At 36.8% G+C, this 22,676-nt stretch overlaps 1 protein-coding gene across 5 annotated transcripts in view; it reads right to left on the bottom strand.

The window, feature by feature from the left end:
• LOC149846802 (methionine aminopeptidase 1D, chloroplastic/mitochondrial-like) overlaps window positions 1–17,895 on the bottom strand; it is a 159,869-nt gene extending 141,974 nt beyond the window's left edge. For 3 of the 5 annotated variants that reach the window (XR_016430317.1, XM_089996584.1, XM_089996587.1), the window contains exons 1-3: window positions 17,668–17,895; window positions 17,378–17,447; window positions 13,315–13,543 (exon numbers count right to left, since the gene is read on the bottom strand). Coding sequence is in view for 4 of the 5 variants with exons in the window: in XM_089996584.1 (XP_089852710.1) it covers window positions 13,315–13,543; window positions 17,378–17,447; window positions 17,668–17,773 (405 nt within the window). In the remaining variant the exon portion in view is untranslated. The remainder of the gene's footprint in view (window positions 1–13,314; window positions 13,544–17,377; window positions 17,448–17,667) is intronic. The other 2 variants (XM_089996585.1, XM_089996586.1) reach the window with 2 other exon arrangements.
• Window positions 17,896–22,676: the final 4,781 nt, after the last annotated feature.

The raw sequence follows: 22,676 nt of genomic DNA, 5'->3' as shown, positions 1-22,676 counted from the left end.
CCAGAAGTTGTTAATGTTAAAATGAAGATTGATGATGGAGAACTTCTTGCAGACCCTACTCCTTACAGACAGCTTGTCGGGGCACTTTCCTATCTATCCATTACCAGACCAGATATAGCACATGCTGTTCATACAGCAAGTCAATTTCAACATGCTCCTACTTCTGTTCATATGGGAGCAGTCATGCGTATTATCAGATACATCAAGTCCTCTCTTTCACGAGGACTTTTCTTATCTTCCTCCTCTTCTCTTGATTTAATTGCATATACTGATGCTGATTGGGGAGGTGATCCCAATAACAGACACTCAACCACTGGCTTTTGTGTCTTTTTAGGGGAATCATTAATCTCGTGAAGGTGTAAAAAGCAGCAGAAGGTATCTCTCTCATCCACCGAAGCTGAATACAGAGCCATGGCAACCACGACCATGGAAGTAGTTTGGCTCCGACGACTGCTTGCTGACATGGGAGTTGAAGCAACAAAGGCTTCACAAATGTGTTGTGACAACAAAAGTGCGATCTACATTGCCAGTAACAGAACATTCCACGAACGCACCAAACACATCAAAATGGATTGTCACTACGTCAGAGAGGAATATCTACACGGGATAATTGATCTGCCATATGTCACTTCAGAATATCAGTTAGCAGACCTCTTTACAAAGCCTCTCGTTGCTCCCCGATTTCACTTTCTCTTAGACAAACTTTCGCTCATTGTACCGTAAGTTTGAGGGGGAGTGTTAAAATGTAAAACTGTACATATATGTATATATAATAATATTATATTATTATATATATATATATATAAATACATTTTTAATTTCTTTCTTTTCTGTATTTTTTTTCCTTTATTTTTATTTTTTGTCTTTATGTCATCTAGTTCAGTTTGAACTAGAATGACTGTTGCTAGTCAAGTCCTGTCCAGACTTGACTAGCAATAGAGCTGTTGGACTGACACAGTCCAACAGCTCTTAATAGAGCTGTTGGACTGACACATTCCAACAGCTCTAAATAGAGCTGTTGGACTGTGCCCAACAGCTCTATTGAGTCCTCTTTCAGCTGTGTATATAAAGGGGTGCAGCCCCTATTGTATTTTACTCCAATGCTTCTTAAGCAATTGGTTTTTCATATCAATAAAGAATACATTTTTATTTTTATTTTGTTTCCAATTATACCCTTTTTAAGGGTTATGCTTTAGTGTCATTCTTGACACTTGCTCTTGTTAATCAAAGCTCGTGTTTCGAAGATCCCCATTTCATTTCAGGAATCACGCCTGCTGATTCAAAAAAAATTATTTTAACATGCTGCTTTCAAGCCTGCTGAGTCAAAAAGATCACGACACAGCACCCAAATGCACGACCAACAATAATATGAGCACGCAGAGACTAGTTTAACTCACGACAGCTGCTCCCAGCCATATACATCATGACAGCCAAAACAAAATCAGTTTCACGACTTTTGCACAGCACTTGTACTTATCAACATGGATAAAGATAGTGAGGCACATCCACCTGTGTGTGTTTTTTCAGTTACACAGATCAATCATATTTCGATCACAAGCAACAACACATTAAATGAATTTTGATCACATGCAATCAGCACAGGAAAGAACTCGGCAAGCTCGACAGAATTATGATCACACGCAATCAGCACAGGAAAGAACTCAGCAATCACGACAGCACAGGAAATGAAGATTTCTGCTGCTCCCAAACAGCAGGAACACAACTCGGCAACAAACACAAAACTCACGTCACGGCAGGAACAGGACTCGGCAACAAAAGGTCACGGCAGGAGATCCAGGCAATCACGGCACAAAAAAAACTCCAAAGTGAGGAGCTCAAGGGTTACGGCTCCACATCTGCTCCTTAGATCTGACGACAGATCTGGGTAACATCCCAGATCTGTTATTAGATCTTCCACAATCAAACAACAGCAAACCTGATTTCAAGAAGTCGTGTTTTTTTTTTCATTGGTGAAGATCAGTCCTTATTGATCACGCTCCCGAGATCGAGTGGCTCTGATACCATGTAGAAAGGTAAGGTGAGATGCACAGAAACAGAGGTAGAGAGAGAGAGAGACGGTTGCACAATAAGAGAACTTCTCAAATGTTATTAGGGCTAATCTCTATGTTAAATAGAGAGAGGCCAAAAAGGAGAAATTACATATAAGCCCCTCATTAAACTAAAATATCAAATAACCTTTAATCTAGAAAAACCTTAAAACTTAAAACCTCTTAATCTCAACAATTACGAATCCCCATAAGGTGTTATAAGTCTGATATAGAAGTTTTCTTATTAAGAATCTGATTTAAATATCATGGATCCACTCTATTCGTCCTGGATCCAATATCAAATTTGATCATGATATTGAGGATCCAATACCAGAGATCCGATTCCATTTGCCTAAAATCCCTTATTGGTTATCCAATTAAAATGTTTGTGATCCGATATCTAAGATTCGAATGGAATATTGAAGATCCGAACAGGATACTAAGAATCCAACATTGAAGATCCAAATAGGATATCCAAGATTCAAGTACAAATAAACAATTAAAACAATAAAATATCTTTATAACACGTAAATTTTAAGTTTATTTATCTGATAAAATTCACGGGTATTACAGAGAGAGCAACGAGTGAGAGGGCTATGTGGAAGGTTGCAGAGTGTTACCCTCAACGTCTCCTCCTTTCTTCGTTGTTCGAATCGAAAAGGTATAAGATTCTCTTAGTTCAGCTTGGTGGGATCTAGCGTAGATCGATTCAATCATGGGTTTAGATTTAAAATAAAATCTAGTTTCCTTTATATATAAGTTTTTGGGTAGATTGTGGGTTGAATTAAAAAATTGTATTTTTTTTAATGTAAAGCCAGTTTTGGAATCAGCAGCTTTTATTGGATTTAGGTTTAATACAAAATTTGTATTTTAGATTATGTGAAATCTGTGTTTGTGATTGATACAAAATCTGTATTTTAGATGATGTGAAATCTGTGTTTTTGATTGATACAAAATCAGTATTTTAGATGATGCAAACTCTTTGAGGAAAAATCTGTATTTTTTGTTGATGCAAAAAAAAATTGTATGCAATTAGATTTTCTTTTTTCTTAATCGTGTAGATATGAGTTATAAATCTGTATGTTATTTGATTTATGAAATGAATTCTTATTGACTTCTGATATATTGATGTGGGCATGCATAATTGATAAGCTGAAGTATGTCATGCATTTCTGCTGGTGTTATGTCAAAACCAGAAGTTTAGGGATGAGTTTTGTTGATGTTCATTGATGCAGCTAAATGTAATCATACATGTTTTTATTGATGGGGAGTATTTTACACAGATAGGCTTTTGACAATGCTTCTTCTGTTCTTTTTTATATCATGTTATAGGTTTGGTTCCACAGGCCCTATTTCATTAAAAATATTTATATAATACTTAACTTTTCAAATTTTGCACCTTGATTTCTATAGAAAGCTTGGTACTATTTTCCCAGTTATAAATTATTTGCATGGTGAGGGTCAGTTTGGGGTCATTACACTCTCTCTCTCTCCTGTGCAGTGGTCGGGCGGCGAGACCAAGGTGTCAGTGGCCTCGCCGCCAGTGATCGCACCCTAGTCTCTCTCTCTTGTTCTTCTTCTTCTTTCTAATTAAGGCTTTAATTAGAGCTTTGATTAAGGTTCTGAATAAGAAATTTTTTTCATAGGGCTTTGATTAGGTTTCTTTCTTTGATTTTCTAGTTAATTTGATTAGGGCTTTTCTTTGATTTTATTTGATTAGGGTTTTGAAACAACTTTTATAAATTAAGGCCTTTTGTAGTTAAGTTATTTAGGGCTTTTTCTTTGATTTTTAAGTTAATTTGATTAGGGGTTTTCTTTGATTTCATTAGGTTTTTTCTTTGATTTTATTTGATTAGGGTTTTTCAATCAAATTTCTTAAATTAGGGCTTTTTGTAGTTAATTTGATTAGGGTTTTTCCTTTGATTTTCTAGTTAATTTGATTAGGGCTTTTCTTTGATTTCATTAGTTTTTTTTTTCTTTGATTAAGGCTTTGAATCAAATTTCTTAAATTAGGGCTTTTTCTAGTTAATTTGATTAGGATTTTTTATTTGAATTTCTTTAATTAGGGCTTTGAATCAAAAAATTTAAATTAGAAATTTTTGTAGTTAATTTGATTAGAGTTTTCTTTGATTTGATTAGAGATTTTTTCTTTGATTAGGACTTTGAATCAAAATTCTTAAATTAGGGTTTTTTGTAGTTAATTTGATTAGGGTTTTTTATTTGAATTTCTTTGATTAGGGCTTTGAATCAAAATTTTAAAATTAGAGCTTTTTATAATTAATTTGATTAGAGTTTTCTAGTTAATTTGATTAGAGTTTTTTTCTTTGATTTTCTTTGATTACGGATTTGAATCAAATTTTTTTAATTAAGGCCTTTTATAGTTAATTTGATTAGGGCTTTTCTTGTATTTGATTAGGGCTTTTTTTTCTTTGAATAGGGCTTGAATTAGGGCTTTTTTATTTAATTTTATCAATTATTTTTCTTATAGTTTATTGGTTTATTTATGATTTATTTTCTTGTATTTTAAGGTTTTATGATTTAATAGGGTTTGATAATTTGATTTTTATAGTTAATTTGATTTTAGGGTTTGATATTTATATGATAAACTTTCATAATTAAATGTAATATGACAATGATTAAAATATTTATATATCAAAAAATATCAATTCTTATTTTTTCTCAAATTACTCAAATTTTAAACATTTTTTAGTTTTTAGATCCAATCCAAGTAGGGATGGCAGTGGACCGGGGCGAGTGCAGGGGACAAGGTCTCTACCCCCGCCCCATCTCAAAATTTTACCCTCCATCCCCGTCTCAAAATAGTTATCCCCATCTCCATCCCCGTCCCTGTCTCAAAATAACTTTATTTCTATTTTAAGAGAAATAAGAAAATAAGGAGAGGAAGGGTTTAGGGTTAGGAATATATGTATATATATAGAGAGAGATTTTATAATATATAAGGGTATATTAATAATTTCATTAACGAGGATCGAGGATGGGGACGGGGCAGGGTGGGGACAATAGTAAGTCCATCCCAACCTTCATCCCCGCTTCATTCCCCGTTTTATGTCCTCCATCCCTGGTCCAAATGGGGCGGGTTCGAACGGATCCCTGTTTTTCCAAGGTCCACTGCCATCCCTAAATCTGAGATCCATATTTGGGGCTAAAATCTATAATAAATATGTTAAAACACTCATATGGTTGGGCGAATCGAGTCATACGATCCAAAACAAAGTTATCTGACCCATTATCCATGTGTGTCCATGTTTTCCGCACAACGGATCAAACAAACGTTGGACATAAGGAATACAACTTCTATGAACAAGCTACCAAACGTTGGACTGACTACAATTGTTACAGAACAGACAAAACATGTGTTCTATTTGTTTTGCTCTTTCGTTCCGTCCAATCTTGGACAAGCCATCAAACAAGCCCTAAGAGGCACATTCTTATATTGTTTTTTCTCATTTATTACATCGGCTAGGTACACCTCGGCAAGGACCTCATTAAGTGATATAGTAGTGGTCCAATGCAAAATTGAAGACCTAACTTCTTCAAACTTGGGTCTCAACCTGAATAGGGACGTAAAGAGTTGTTCCTTCTCCAATTGCTTTTGCCTCTTACCAATGGTTGGGCCTTCCCATTTAGGCTTAAACAAGGCCAACTCATCCCAAAGAGAAGAGAGAGTTTTATAGTAATCTTTCACACTCTTATTTCCTTGTTTTGTGGTTCAAACCTTCTCCTGAAAGAAGTATTATCGTGCCAAGTCCTTTTGCACGAACATGTTCTTGAGAAAGACCCATGCAATGCAGGCCTTCTTGAACTTCACAATGTTGGCGGCTATTTTAAGTTCCATGCTATTTAGGAACCAAGATAGGATTTGAGCATTCTCGGTAAGGGTGTCAATGGGTCGGGTTTACCCAGACCAAACCCTATAGGGTTCGGGTATGGTGGCAAATAAGAAGACCTGATTAAGACCCAGGTCCGGACCCGAAGGTCCAATTAATACATGGACTCGGGTATAGTTTGTGAAATTTTATACCAGACCCGGGCCCAACTCGAGTTCCGATTAAGACCGGTAATTTTTCAATGTAAATATGATAAAAAAAATATTATTTTACCAGGTATGGTTCGGGTCTAGTTCATGTAGTTCTTATCGGGTCCGGGTATGGTTTCTCTTATAGTAGACCCGATTAGACTTGGGTCTGGACCCGATACCATACCTAAAAAACTGGTTCAAGTCTAGTTCCACCTGGGTCCGAACCAAACCCGACCCGTTGACACCCCTAGTTATCGGCTTCTCAATCCTCCACCTTAATATGATATTCTCTAAGCGCTCTTTCTCTTTCTTCATCATCAAAGGCTTTGATTTGATCTCTATCTCTTTTGGTGAGTATGACTTGTGGCTCACATGTGACACCACTCACACTGCCTCAAAGTGTTTTGCCCTTAAGATGGTTCTTCATAGCGGTGGCCCACATTAACTAGTTGCAGTCATTTAGCTTGAATGTGATCACCGTCATGGGTTCTTTTTCGCCCATCTTTAGAGGAGAGAACAAATACTTGAGGAATAATCTTTTTTTGCCGCAACCACGACCTTTGGAGAAGTATCACATGTACCCAAGAGCCAATGGCTCTGATACCATGTATTGAAACAAGTGAAAATACAATAACGGAGTCACTAAGGGCATACAAGAATAGAAATCAATGTGCACCAGCACAAGTCCACAAAGGGATAATACAAAAGCCAATCAATGCCAAATACAAGACCACAAAGCACATACAATAGCCACAAAGGGCAATCGCAAGATAGCACAACACACAAAAAAACATAAGATATATTCACTGAAATATGCTTAGGAGAAGCATTGTTACAAAAGGGGACTGAAACCCCTTTTCATAAACTACATGGGACTCAAAAGAGTTGTTGGGATGCTCCCAACGACTATATTGGTCTTTGACCAATATGCCCTTATATAAAAAGGAAAATACAAATAATAAAATAAAAAAAGAAAAAATATAATCAAAGACAAATCTGCCCCTAATGGGCAGTACCAATTACATGCAGGTGAAAAGACAAAAATGCCCCTACAGGGCATTGTTTATTACATATGTACATACTGTGAGAAAAGAGAAACCATGCACCTTTGTTGTTCTTCAGTCGGATGTACTGTAGAAGACGAGAGGAGAGAGTGGCGGCAATGGGGTAACACGATTCTTTTTAATAATAATCATGCCCTACATTCCTTCATATATATTAAGTACATATTGGATCGGGTTTGTGATCCTTCAGTCCAGACCCGAGATGGATATACAGAGATACGGGTCCAGATCTGGACCCGTATGAACATATACAATCTTAATAGTCTCCCTCAAGTTGTGCATGGTTTTGAACCATGGACAACTTGTTCTTCAAAAATCAAAAGTGAATTCTGGTAAGCCCCTTAGTAAACAAATCTGCCACTTGATCAGCCGTGGGAACGTAGGCTGGTTCAACTTCTCTATCTTCGATCTTTTGTTGAATGAAGTGTTGATCGATTTCTATATGCTTGGTATGAATGGGGTTGAAGGCAATTTCTATGGCACTCTGATTATCACAAAAGAGATTGGTGGGTATAATAGATTCTCCGATCTCAGTCAAAAGATATCTCAACCATGTAGCCTCAGCTTTTGTACTGGATCGTGCAACTGCATGCTCTTTTCTGCTACTTCATGCTATCAAGTTCCCGTAAAAAAAATGCAATATCCAGAAACCGATCACCTGTCATATGGACCTCCAGCCCAATCTGCATCTGAGTACACATCTAATCGATGTCGCTCCCCTTTGGACTTTGCCTGATGGTAAACTAGACCATCTCCAAAAGTCCCTTTTAAATATCGAAGGATTCTCTTAACAACATTCATGTGCTCTGTTCGTATGTGCTTTGTTCGTGGGTCATGCATGAATTGTGACACTTGATTCACTGCATACACGATGTCTGGTCTGGTGAAGGTGAGGTATTGAAGCATACCCACGAGACTACGATATTGCCTGGAGTCTTTATATGATTCCCTGTCCTGAGAGTTGAGCTTGTGATTTAATACACTAGGAGTGGATAGTGGTTTACAATCTGTCATACCTGCCTTTTCCAACAAATCCAAGGTATATTTGTGTTGGGTTAATGAAAGAGATTCATTTTGTCTATCCACTTCAACTCCTAAGAAATAACGCAAGACTCTCAAATCTTTCATCTTGATTTGTCGACTCAGTAAGGCCTTGGTAGCTTCAATGTGTTCATCTGAATTCCTAGTAATAATAATATCATCCACGTATATAAGAATCAAGGTATGTAGCTCACGATTGCATAAAATAAACAAAGAATGATCGAGATGAGAACAAATGAAACCATATCATTGAACTTCAAGGGAAAAACTTTCAAACCATGAACGAGAAGCCTGCTTTAACCCATAGATGGCTCTTCGTAGTTTGCAAACATGTGTGTTGGGGCTATGTTCTGCATAACCACAGGGTTGCTCCATATACACCTCTTCTTTCAGGCTACCATGCAAAAATGCATTTTTGACATCAAGCTGACTGAGAGTCCATCCATACTGAACCGACAAAGACAAAATTAATCGAAAAGTTCCCATCTTGACCACAGGACTAAAGGTCTCATCATAATCTTGCCCATATTCTTGAGTGAAACCTTTTGCCACCAACCTCGCCTTATAGCGTTCAATAAATCCATCAGGTTTATACTTTATTTTATAGACCCATTTAGACCCTACAACATTTTTGTCTGATGGTCTGGGAACAATCTCCCAAGTCCCACACTCATGTAAGGCTTTCATTTCCTCATTCATTGCTTCAACCCATTTGAGTGACATAGATGCTTATGAAAAACTAATAGGTTCATCCTGCTTTTCAATCTGGGAGGGAGATGAATAGTTGTAAGTCTGTAGAGAAGTTGTTATAACTAACCCATCTTTTAATAGGATGACGAATCCTCTCAGGCCTCCTAGTTTGCACATCAGTTCGCTGAGCATTGTCTTTATTTCGCCGAACATATACAGCACCTTGGAACTTTGTAATATCTAAAATGCTAGGCATAGTGTCCTGCATATTTGGCGATTCTTCCCTTTGTAATTGCACATCAGGTTTATTTTGTTCAACCGATAGTGTATGACATGAAGAAGCATCGTGAGTAGCCATTTGATCGAACATCTCAGCAGCGAGCCACGACTGATAACCTTCATCATTCACATTGTGTTCTTCTACCTTTTCTGAGCTCTCAGTGTGATTTTCATCAAACACAACATTCTGTGAAACTCTGATGCGATTAGTAGTGGGATCATAGCAATGATAACCTCTGTACTGATCAGCATATCCAACGAACTTACACTTGCATGCTTTGTTCTGGAACTTGTCACGTTGGGAACTGTCAATATGAACATAACATATGCATCCAAACACTCGTAGTTCATTATAATCAGTATGAATCCCAAAGAGCATAAAATAAGGAGATTGATTTGCAAGTAATTTCATTGGCAATCGATTTATAACATACACGGCAGAATGAAAAGCTTCCGTCCACAAGCTTAAAGGAACATGAGTGTCATGTATCATGCTCAATGCACTTTCTACAATGTGTCGGTGTTTTCTTTCTGCCACGCCATTTTGTTGCGGTAGGACAAGATATTCGATGACTTATTCCATTATCTTGGAGAAATTCAGTAAATTCCTTTAATAGATATTCTCCCCCACCGTCACATTGGAAATATTGAATTCGAGATGAGAATTGATTACAAACTAGGGCACAAAATGAGCGAAAACGTTTGAACACTTCAGATTTGTGTTTCATAAAGTAGATCCAAGTGTATCTAGAATAACTATCGATAAAAGTCACATAATAGTGATTGCCCGATAAAAAGGTTTGCGGGGCAGGTCCCTAAACATCATAATAGACAATTTTAAAAGGCATAGAAGCTTTTTTATTTATTGATTGAAATGGAAGAATATGACTCTTACATAAATGGCAACTAGAACAAAGAGAAATATCAGACTTAATACTCAAACTAGACTCTGAAACAAGTCCACTAGACACAAGTCTTTCAATGAATGAACGATTACAATGACCCAAACGACGATGCCAGATTTTTGGCTTATTACACTGAGACAGACTAAAACAATCTTTGAATGACACTGGCTGAACTGGCTATGAATTTATTTGAGCAACACGAACAGAAGGAGACTCCTTGAGGACATACATATTTTCCTGTCGTTCTCCTTCAACGAGCGTCTTCTTCGTGAGAAGATCCTTGACACATACAGAATGAGTAAATTCGACATAAGAATTAGTATCATCGACAAGTTTAGAAAAAGAAACAATATTTTTAACAATGCTAGGTGAGTGATAAACATCAGATAAACGAAGTGAAGAATTGGGGAGTGGAAGGAAAATGTTTCCAACATAAGATATAGGGTGGAGAACACCATCTCCAGTTTTAATACTAAATTTACCATGATAAGGGACAGGTTGTGAAATCTTACCAACATCACTTGTCACATGTGCAGGAGCTCCAGAGTTGATGTACCAAGTCCCCTGCTCAGACTGCTTGAAGCTCAACTCGGAAAGAGCAGAAATTAAGAGATTCTTCACATTCTCATTTTCATCCCTTGCTTGTCCTCTAATGGAAGGCCCAACACCATTAAATTTGCCTCTGTTTTGCGGGTTATGCCAGCAATTTGCCTTAATGTGCCTCTTTTTATTACACTGAAGACATGTTGGTATATGTCTAGAAGATTGATTCCCTGGGAATGAATTGGGTGACACATTGGGCGTGGGAAGTAATCCACGACCTCCTTGATTACCTCTTCCCTGTCCACGTTCACCTCGAAAACCTCTATGTCCTCGACCTGCCACCATGCCTGTGACAAGAACCTCATGATTGCTGGAATTTAGAGCCAACTCCTCACCTCTAATAGTAACTTCATAATGTAGTAGTTTCACGCGCATATCATCAAAGTTAGGCAATGAAGGAAGACATAGAAGAGAGGTGACCAACATATAATAGTCAGATCCAAGACCATTCAACGCCTGTTGAACTTTCGCTTTGTCAGGAATTATATAACCCACCATGGCTAATTGATTTGTAATGCTCTTGACTTTGTTCATGTATTCTGTAACCGATAAATTCTCTTTCTTCAAGAGCTGAAACTCCCTCTTTAAATGCAAAATCCTAGCCTCTGAAATCTGTGAATAGTTCTGTGCTAGTATCTGCCACAGTTCACTAGCTGAACATTCATCTAGAATGGCCACTAATACCTCTTGAGAGAGTGTAGAGGTAATGTAAGCCACAACCACCTGATCTTTCCTTTTCCAAGTTGTAAACTCTGAATTGCGAACTAGTTTATTAGAAACCTCCCATTTATCGTCTCGCTCTTCCTGCAGGACAAACTCTGGTGGTGCATGAATCGCTCCATCGAGGTATCCAGAGAGATCAAAACTACGAATAAAAGGCAAAATTTGCCTCTTCCAGGTCAAGTAATTTGAGTTATTCAATTTCTCAGAAATGAGTTGACCAAGAAAAGTGGATGGGAGCGAGGGGGAATCCATGAGGAATGATAAACGCGGATTGGCTCAATAAAATGAATCCAATGAAACAATAATAAGCAGGGAAGTCTTTGTCCAGCCGTGCAGCAAACCAACAATTGTCCGGTACTTTTTACCTTTTTTTTACATGGACAGTCTGGTTACAGTCAGTCAGAAATAATCTGCGAAAACTTGATTTGAGAAATTTCGGATCTGATAAAAAATTTAGTTGATACAGAAATAAACTTTTGAACTTTAGAAGTCACACACGTGAAAGCAGAAAAAAAAAATTGTAGGAATGATTTGTTCTAATCTGATGTGAAGTTATCAGATCTGAAATTTAAGAAACGAATAGGAGAATGAACGGGATTTAGAAGATTGGGATGTGAAAATAAGAGTCACACACGTGGAAGGAAACTTGATTTGCCGTAACCTAACCATATCTAAATTGATCTGTCTTGAAACGCTAAGATCTGATCTGAAATGATCAGATCCAACGTTAGGGAAAAGAGAGGGGATGATATAAGAAATAGGGTGATTAAGTAAAAGGGGAAATCTGATCTGACACGATTAGATTTAAAAGGACACTGAGGAGAGACAAGATGATTAAACGAGAAAGAAAATTTTTGATTCAATACGATCAAATCGATTTTCAGAAAGTGGAGGAGAAGAAACAGGTTTAGAATCAAAGGAAGGAAGAAAAGAAAGCCCAACTTGATCGATGGACCTCAAGCTTGCTCTGATACCATGTGAGAAAAGAGAAATCATGCACCTTCGTTGTTCTTCAGTCGGCTGTACTGCAGAAGAGGAGAGGAGAGAGTGGCAGCAATGGGGTAACACGATTCTTTTTAATAATAATCGTGCCCTACATTCCTTCGTATATATTAAGTACATATTGGATCGGTACTGTGATCCTTCAGTCCAGACCCGAGATGGATATATAGAGATACGGGTCCAGATCTGGACCCGTATGAGCATATACAATCTTAATACATACATGTGTATATATATATATTATACATTAACATATACAACTCATATTTTAACACTTAATCCTATTCTGAAAACCTAAACATTCCCTTCCACCTTACTGCTACAGGACCAAGTTTCCCAGCACACAATCAGAAACTTATGTAATTCTGGATGATGTAAGCCACTTAAGGAAGTTAAAAAGATGCTCATGCAAGTTGGACAATAAAATCTCCAGATTGATCATATTAGAATCAAATGAGAAATTTAAAAGACAAGTGGTTGTCCGGTGTGGTTATGAGATGACAAAGGGAACCCAAAGCAGCAAGCTCGGCATACTTGCATCTCTTTTCTATGTAATAAAGTCTTTGAGATATCACAAGAACAAGAACACCCAAGAAGAAGCAACAAAAAAGAATGCTGCTTGAGACTTTCACCTACTTTTTCTTTTTAGGGTGGGGGAAGGGGGCTGTGGAGGGAGTCCAGTGACCTTTCACTATTGGAAAGTCAATCATTATATCTGGATATTAGCATTTGTAAAAGGAAAAATTGAATTCAATCATGAGTAAAAAATAAAGTATTCAAAACAATAAAGATCCGATAGCAATTGATAGAAGCCAAACATACAAACCTTTTGATGCAAAACCAACTCATTATCAGAGAATATAAAAACAAAGTTCACATGTAATAATTACAAGTGGCTATATCAAAGCTAATCACCATACCTTGACTAGAGTGCCAGCATACTCTAAAACCTGTGCTGCAAGTCTTCCAGATGCTCGCATTTTCTCTATTCCTTCTTCATCATGTATTTCTGGTCCACTTGCTATCCCAGGTGAGTGACTTGAATTCACATAAGGAGGCCGTCTTATATGATCAGGAACAGGTAAATGAGGGGAAACTCTTCCAGGCTTTAAGCGTTTGCGTTTGTTGCTGGATATGTCATCATAGCTTCTGGTCAAAATGTGCAACAATTCTCACCAACAGCATCCCAAGAGACCTCAGTAATTCTTTTATATTTTTTTCACCAAGTACAACTTACAAGGCATTATTTCTGAAGCAAGATTACCATAAAATAAAAGTCAAAAAATCACTAATCATTGCCAATTTCATGTATCCCAATCTATGTCACATAGGTGCGGGTGCGGGTATGGATGTGGCACTTTAAAAAAACTTGGGTGCGGGGAGGATATATATTTTAACTTAAAACTGTTAAAAATTATATATATATATATATATATATATAACAACTACGCCTTCATCCCAAAACAATTGGGGTCGGCGATATGGACCAAAAAAGAAAATCATTCTGGATCTTCCACATGAATCCTTCTCCTCCAATCATTTTTATCCAATGCCATGTCCTCGGTGAGGTTCAAAGCATTCATATCCTTTCCTATCATCTCCATCCAAGTCTTCCTAGGCCTACCTCGACCTCTTTTAACTAATATATTTTCCCATTTCTCCATCCTTCTAACTGGAGCATCATTAGGCCTTCGCCGAATATGTCCAAACCACCGTAAACGATTCTCTCTCATCTTATTTTCAATGGGTGCAATGTCTACCTTCTTACGTATCTCCTCGTTTCGAATCTTATCTTTTATTGTATTTCCACACATCCATCTAAGCATACGCATCTCAGCTACACTCATTTTTTGAATATGATGTCTCTTGGCAGCCCAACATTCCATACCATATAGTAAAGTGGGCCTAATAGTCGTCCTATAAAACTTTCCCTTCAACCGCAATGGCATTTTACGATCGCACAACACTCCAATTGCACTTTTCCATTTCATCCACCCAACCATTATCCTATGATTTACATCTCCATCAATTTCTCTATACTTTTGAATGATAGATCCCAAATATTTGAAACAATCATCCACCGGTATTTCTTGCTCACCAAGCTTCACTACACTCCCATCACTACTTCGTTGCTTACTAAACCGACATTCCATATATTTTGTCTTACTCTTACTCAACTTAAAACCTCTTGCTTCCAATGTCTGTCTTCATAATTCTAACTTAGCATTAACCCCAGTTCTAGACTCATCAATCAAAACACTATCATCAGCAAACAACATACACTATGACACATTTTCTTGAAATGATCTCGTAAGCTCATCCATCACTATAGCAAATAGGAAAGGGCTTAAAGCAGATCCTTGATGTAACCCAACCGTTATAGGAAAATTGATTGTCACCCCTCCACAAGTGCGGACATTGGTTACTACTCCTTCATACATATCTTTAATTATACTAATGTACTTGAGAGAAACACCTTTCTACATCATTGTCCACCAGAGAACGTCCTTAGGTACTCTATCGTATGCCTTCTCCAAATCAATAAAAACTATATGCAAATCTTTGTTCCTCTCTCTATATCTCTCAATAAGTTGTCTAAGAAGATGTATAGCTTTCATAGTTGATCTTCCAAGCATAAAACCAAATTGATTCTCCGATATCATGACAACCTTCCTCAACCTAGACTCAATCACCCTATCCCAAAGTTTCATAGTATGACTCATGAGTTTTATACCACGATAGTTTGCGCAATCTTATATATCACCCTTATTCTTATATAGAGGCACCAAAGTACTCTTCCTCCACTCATTAGGCATCTTATTTGTCCGCCAAATCTTGTTAAAAAGATTTGTCAACCATTCTAAACATTTCTCTCCCAAGAATTTTCAAGCCTCGATAGGTATACCATCTGGGCCAACTGCCCTTCTTGATTTCATTTTCTTCAAAGTCTCTGCAATTTCTTTCTTTTGAATCTTGCACATGAAGTCACGATTCATCTCATGAAAAGGAATGAAGAAGTGTCCAAGATCCTGAGGATGACTTCCATTAAATAGCACACAAATACACATAGTGTTAACTTAAAATTATATATATATATATGGACTTGATTACGGTTAACTGGATCTACTTTTGGATAGAAATGGACCTCAGTGTGGTTGACTTCACCTAACACAAAGGAAGTTGTGTCCAAGTGTCGCACCCGCCTGGATGCGGGTGTGATACAGGTGTGGTGTCCTGTTAGAAGAGTCTGTGTGACATAGATACCAATCCATTAACCCCAGTAGCAAATAGTTAGTGATGTTTCATTTATCATTGTTATTCTGATCATAAATTACTCTCTAAGTTTTCCTGCTTTTTGCTGTCTATATCTCAAGATTCACTTTTATTTTCTGATTTCTTTTATGTTGGATTATGTACTCCAAATTTTAGAAGAAATTAAGAAAGAAGAAGGGGGAATAGGTAACTGAGACTGCCAAAAAATTCCCATCTCCTGATGCATCCACAATATGCCGACAACCATTCTAAAATCCTATACCCATTTTTCCTTCCACAAATTTCAAATCTACAGTTCACTCAACCTTCGTGCATGTCAACATTTTTAATAATCCTAATTCATTTTTCTCTAACTCTCTAGAGACAGCATCCCACAAGCTCTTCTCAGCAAACATAGCCCATACGGAGAACAAGGTATTGCATGTGACTGTATTCAAGCATGGTCATCTTATGTGAGGAACTAACCTCATCAATAGAAGGCACATAATGAACCATATAGTTCCAATGTAGTGTTAATTAGGAGTTAAATACAGATGAAAAATCACATTCTGAATCTTTTAGTAAGTATACATATATTCTAGTTTATCATTTTCTGAACTGAATTTGGCTATCCAATTAGTGTGATTAGTGGTTGACTTTCATGAAAAGATAACCAAACGTGAAAAGAATAATTACCAAGACTTTTAGGTTACAGAAATTTTACAAGGCCAAAACTTTTCCTCTCAAAATTCTTTTGGGCATCCGACCTTCTAACCAATGAACAAACAAGCTGTGTTCACCAGGCTCAAGTACATTTCAAGCATGACATTATGAGAATTTACAATCGCTATCCACCCAAATAAGGATGCATGTAGAAGGGAAGATCAGGTTGTGATCTTCAATGAATTTTAGAAGACTCCTTGTAGACTGTACAACTTTCCGTCTAACTTTTTAAATTTGTTAAACTTTGATGGCAAATTAATGCTCATCTGTTCTGCAAAAACTAAATTATGCTGCTGCATCAACTACCTAGAAAAATAAACATACTACATGTTCAAGAACAAAGAAGGAAAGATAAAAGGTAGATGCTCCAACTTAGTCACAGGAAACGGGAAATTTTTACCTCTTCTGCATTAAACGTAAAGGTTGCAACAGATAATTGCCCCACTAAAATCCTCATTAACCCACATCACTGCAGACCAGGACATGACTCCACAACTGACACAATCCCATAAACTAGAAATAGATCTCACAACCAATTTAAATGGCTCTGCTACTTCACAATAGCAGGCTGCATATGTCCACAAAGAGATGAGGTGCAGGGATCCCTTTCCCCGCAGGATTCCCAAAAAAAATATTTTCCATGTAACTGTACTGCAAGTGCATAAGTCGAGCTACGGCAATCGAAAACATTTGTCCAAAATACCAAATTGAAATTTAGGACAAGGCCAAGAAACCAACTTCACCAGATATGGGAAGGCCTTCTCAAGAAAAAACTTACAGACAGGCCTTATGGGACAAGTCATGACTGCCCTCCCAATGCTTATATCATTGATGGGCAATCGGTATTTAGTCCCCTTCTCATATTTATCGATGTAGAACTCAAGAGTCTTACAAAAGGGGGTCAGGAACTACGTGCTTTGAAATTTTCATGACAATAGAACGGTACCATATTGCACTAGTGATGAAAAAAAAAACAAGGGATACCAAACAATGGGTTTCTAGACAAACCTTTTACTGAAAAACAGATTTGCGAGCCCGGATAATGATCTCGACGGTTGCATCCTCACGTGTTTACTACCTGCATTCGAAACGGGTACAGACCCAATTCAGTCTACGTGCTGTTTATTGACTCATACTCCATTAATCCCAAATAATAAACACAGATATCCAGAAACTGTATCTTAAATTGGTAAGTTCGAAATGGGTGCAAAGAATTTTGCCAATTTCTTCACTGAGGAAATCACTTGAAGCACTGAAATGAAAGGATAACTAATAAAAAGGAGAGGATGACACATCACCTGGGCTGCAGCAGAACAGTACGTGCAGAGAATGGGCAGAAGGAAGGCGGGAATCCCCAAGAAAAAAAGAGAAGAGGCGAGGGTTAATGGAAGAGATGGAGGCCATCTTGTTGCTCTCTCTCTCTCTCGGCGAATCAAAATGAGCGGAGCCTACTCGTCTTAGTTACACCAAAAAAATCCTTCTCCCATTCTTTGGATTCTTTTTAGAGAGAGAGAGAGAGGCAGACAGCGTTTAAGGTAAGTTGTGCATAAGTTTTATATTTTTTTTGGTATTTAGATTCAATCTGATATCTATATTTAAGGTTAAAATCCATAATAAACATATCAAAACACTCATGATAGGATCCAAAAACTAAGTTATCCTACCCATTATTCATGTGTTACTAAAAACTCAAGTCTCTATGGGTTTCATGCTCTTGAGAAGAGACATCTCTCTTGTTTATATAGCTTTTCAAGAGTTATATTGTGTGAAAAAATCTTCAAAATACAAGGTGTCTTGTATGCATATAGAATCCTTTTGGTTACAAATAAGTTTAGAGACACTCTTTTGGGGTCTTCATTTCAGTTTTCCTAGAGCTTTAGTGAGGAAGTAAGCTATCTTAGTCTTCAGATGAAACAAATTGAACTTCAATATCACCATATCCAACCTTCTCTCTAACAAAGTGGTAGTCGATTCAATATGTTTTGTTTTGTTATGAAACATAGACTGGATTGTGAGATATGTAGCATCTAAGTTGTCACACCACAAAACTGAAACATGAGTATAAGTAAAATCCAAATCCTTTAAAAGTTGTTTAAACCACATCAATTCAAAGAATGCTCTAACAATGGCCTTATACTCAGCTTCTATACTTGATCGGGCAACAATATGTTGTTTAATTAGAAGAACCCCATAACAAGTTGGGTCCAAAAAAGGTGACGTAACCGCTGGTAGATATTTTATGAGAATGTTGTCAACCTAAGGTCAATGGACAGTTTGATGTGTATACAATAGTTAATAGTCCTTTTAAAATATCTTAGGATACGTTTGACATTAGTCCAATAATATTGTGTGGGCTTATACTTGAATTATCATGCCTTATTCACAACAAAGGCAATATATAGACAAGTATTTGGCATATTGCAGAGCTCCAATAATACTTCTGCTCCAATAATACTTCTATATTGGGTTAGATTTTCTAATAGTTCTCCAAAGAACCTTGAGAGCTAAACATTAGTAGCTGAAGGGGTGACCACACTTTTGCAATATATCATGCTTGACTTGAGCAGATGATATGTAATGTATTGCATCTAGGTCAAAGCAATGCCTAATGAATCTTGGATTAGTTCAATACCCAACAAATAGTGAAGGGGACCTAAGTCTTTAAAAGAAAATTCTTTAATGATACTTTTGACCTCCCGATGAGATTTTCGTGGCATAAATTATATCATTCACATATATAAAAAATATACAAATTTATTTCTTTTTCACTCTGGACGAACATAAATGAATATGCATTAGACTCAACAAAGTTTAATTTTTCTAAGTGCACCTTTAACCTTTCAAACCATTTACGAAGAGCTTGTTTTAAATCATATAGGGCCCGACAAAATTTGCATACATAGTCAGGATAATGTTTTTCTACAAAACCCAGAGGTTGTGCCATATAGATTTCTTATTTTAGAAATTCATGTAGAAAGACATTATTAACATCTAGCTGGTGGATCTGCCAACTACAAAAAACTGTAATAGAAAGAACCATTTTGACAAATATGGGTTTGGTGACTTGACTAAAAATCTCAAAATAATCTATTATTTTTTGCTTATTGTACCTCTTGATGACTAATCAAGCCTTGTACCTGAAAATGGACCCATCAATATTCCATTTTATTTTATATATCCACTTAAAACCCACTAGATTATGGGCCATTATAGGAGGGACGAGGGCCCAGGTTTGATTTCTATGTAAATCATTTATTTTGTCTTCCATGGTGTCTTATCATTTGGGTTCCAGGACAACTTGACTAAAACCAAGTGGTTCTTTTTCCTCCTGTAGGACTTCGGTCAAGAAACCAACATGAATGAGATACCTCATGGTAGAAAATAGTCTTAGTTTTAATGTCACATCCTGGAACCTGGTTATCATATGTTGAGTTCTTATGGGACCTTGACTCAAATAGCTTATTTCTAATGGTTCAAGACTAGGAACATGACTAGACGAATTGGATGACACAACTAGAGACTCAGTAGAAGATGATGTTGGGCTGATGGCAAAGTTTAAACTTTCATGGTTTAGATGTTCGGCCTCTGGAGGGACAATTCAGTTAGGACCATGTAGGATGACAGGTGGGAGGCCTTCTGGTGAGCCACTACTATGGACGTTCCAAGAAATTTGGGTCTAATCATAAGTCTATGCCAAAGGAGCAATATTTTTTTTCTCAGTGTATAGAAACTTAAATTCATCAAATATATCATTCCTGAAGATGAAAGTTTTTCATGTAACATGATAGACATAACATCTGTAGTTGGTGCCATAAGTAATAAACACACAAGCCTTGGATTTGGGTAACAAATTTGAATTGACATACAATCCTAGATACAGATAATACATGCACTAAAATTTTTTGAGGTGCTCGTATCTTGACACACGTTTCAACAATAGCTCATATGGAGATTTATCACCCAAGTTTGGACTTGAAAGATGATTAATCAAATATACGACAATATGAAAAGCATCAACCCAAAATTTCACGTTAAACTGACATGTGTCAAGAGACTCATTCCCGTCTCATGGACATGTTTATGCTCAACAATACGATTTTGTTGAGGTGCATGTGGACAAGAAAGCCACCACTTTATCCCATGCTTATTTGAGAAGTCAAAGAAACCACCATTAACGAATTCTCCACCTCCATCACTGTGAAAAACTTTTTTCGATTTTCAACTATAGCTTTGGAATTCTCAAAACATGACAAAGCATATGATTTTATAAATAGAGGAAAGATCTATGAAAAACAAGAATAGTTATCAACCAAAAGTAGGTAGCAAGTGTATCCTTCTCTCAAAGGAGAATGAGTGAGCCCCCATAAATTGGCATGCAAAACTTCTAATAGTGAACTAAAAAAAAAACAAGTATTTCAAAATTTTATGAATCTTGTTCGCAATACAACTAAAACATAATTGGTCATCACATGATTTAAGGTTATCACATGCTATTAAATTATTCTGACCAAGCAAATTTAATGTTCTAAAATTAACATGTCTCAAACAACAATGCCAAACATCCTTAAAAAACTTATGAGATACTTAAGCAAAATTAACTTCACCGAACACAACTCCACAATTTTCTTTCCCTCTATGTGGGCGGCTCAGCCAGAAAGATAATTGAACACAAATCAACTTGATATCTTTCGATCATACACATCAAAACACAAGAAACACAATCTTTATCCATTTTTATGCAATAAACACATGAAAAAAACTGAAAAAATACAAGAATCAAGATCTAAACAAGAAAAAAAAAGACAAATCAAACTAAGTTTTCCTCGATAAGAAGGGTGATTCTCAGAGTGAGAAAAATGATAACAAAATAAGAGGTGATGAGAGAGCCGCAAAAACATAAGATATGGATTGATCGAGGAGAGGGAGTCTGTCTCAAATAAGGGAAGCCGATTTGTACCTTCGACGTCTTCTTCTTCTTAGAGAGAGAGAGGGTAGGGTTGGTGAGGGCTTCCACGAGAATGAAAATGGGGAAATGAAAAGGAAAAGAAGGGAGGGAGATTTTCTTTTGTTTCCCCTCCCACGAAAATGCTTTTAGGGTTTACTGACGGGAGAACAACATGTGCCACAAATAGTGTAGATTCCCCGTCGTGTTTCTTGGGTGCACCATCAAAACCCTATAATCTTTAGTGCACCACCAAATTGCACCAATAAAGCCCAAAAATTGACATTGCTCTATGGTGTGCTAGTGAAACCTTATCATTTAAGACATCAAGCAGCTAATGCGCCAATGATACCCTCTTTTCTTGTAGCAAAGGTTTATATGTCTAGGCATGTTAGACTTGATTAGTCAAACATCATTTTGTCCACCCACTACAAGTGTTGAGGTAACCAACTGGTTAAAACTATGAGAGTCCCAAATTCCCAAATCTCTAGTCATTATACTTGTCGCATCTTGACAACACCACTAGTCCAACAAAAAGAGTACCAACAAGCCGAATTTGACCAAGATTAATCAATTCTTTGTTCTCCTAATATCAACCTCACCACCAATGTTGAACCTGTTTCCTCAAATGAGTTGGCATGTTAAGGAATTAACCTTGTAGTTGACATTATGCTTACCATGTCAACTTTTGAAGACACATCATATGATAACTAGGTCATAAGATGAAACCTTAAAGCCATATGTATTTTGTGCCTTCAAACATCCCTTAAGTGTCACTTTCCTAAGTAAGCTTAACCAGAAAGTTACAATTAAGCTAGGTAGGATAACAAGTGAATAGGTTCCATTCAAGAAGAATATGTTGCTTTTATGAGAAACAACACCTGAACTTTTGTGCTTGATAATAAATCTCAAAACTTGGTTGGTTGTAAGTGGATATATAAAAATTAACAACATGATTGTTCTATTGCTCATTATAAAGCTCAGCTAGTAGCCAAGGGTTATAACCATAGAAAGTAATTGATTATTTTGAAATTTATAGTCATGTTATTAAACTTGCAATGGTTAGAACTATACTTTCAATTGTGGTGAGTCAAGATTGGATCATAAATCACTTAGATATCAATAATATTTTTCTACATGCCTTTATAAAAGAAGAGGTTTTCATGGTTCAACCTCCTAGATTCAAAAGCAAGCAATTTCCTCATCATATATGCAAGCTGAATTGTGCCCTTTATGGGCTAAATCAAGCTCCTAGAGCTTGGTTTGAATGTCTAATGTCGATCTTGTTCGATTGGGCTTTGTTGAATCACGAGCATATAGTTCTTTGTTCATTAAACACTAAAAAAATATGATTTTTTTGCTTAT

Source organism: Nuphar pumila, chromosome 2 (genome assembly GCF_984573655.1).
Source record: "Nuphar pumila chromosome 2, dmNupPumi1.hap1.1, whole genome shotgun sequence".
Classification (NCBI taxonomy): domain Eukaryota; kingdom Viridiplantae; phylum Streptophyta; class Magnoliopsida; order Nymphaeales; family Nymphaeaceae; genus Nuphar; species Nuphar pumila.
The sequence above is the reverse complement of the archived record's forward strand: the minus strand, read 5'-3'. Positions and strand labels throughout refer to the sequence as shown.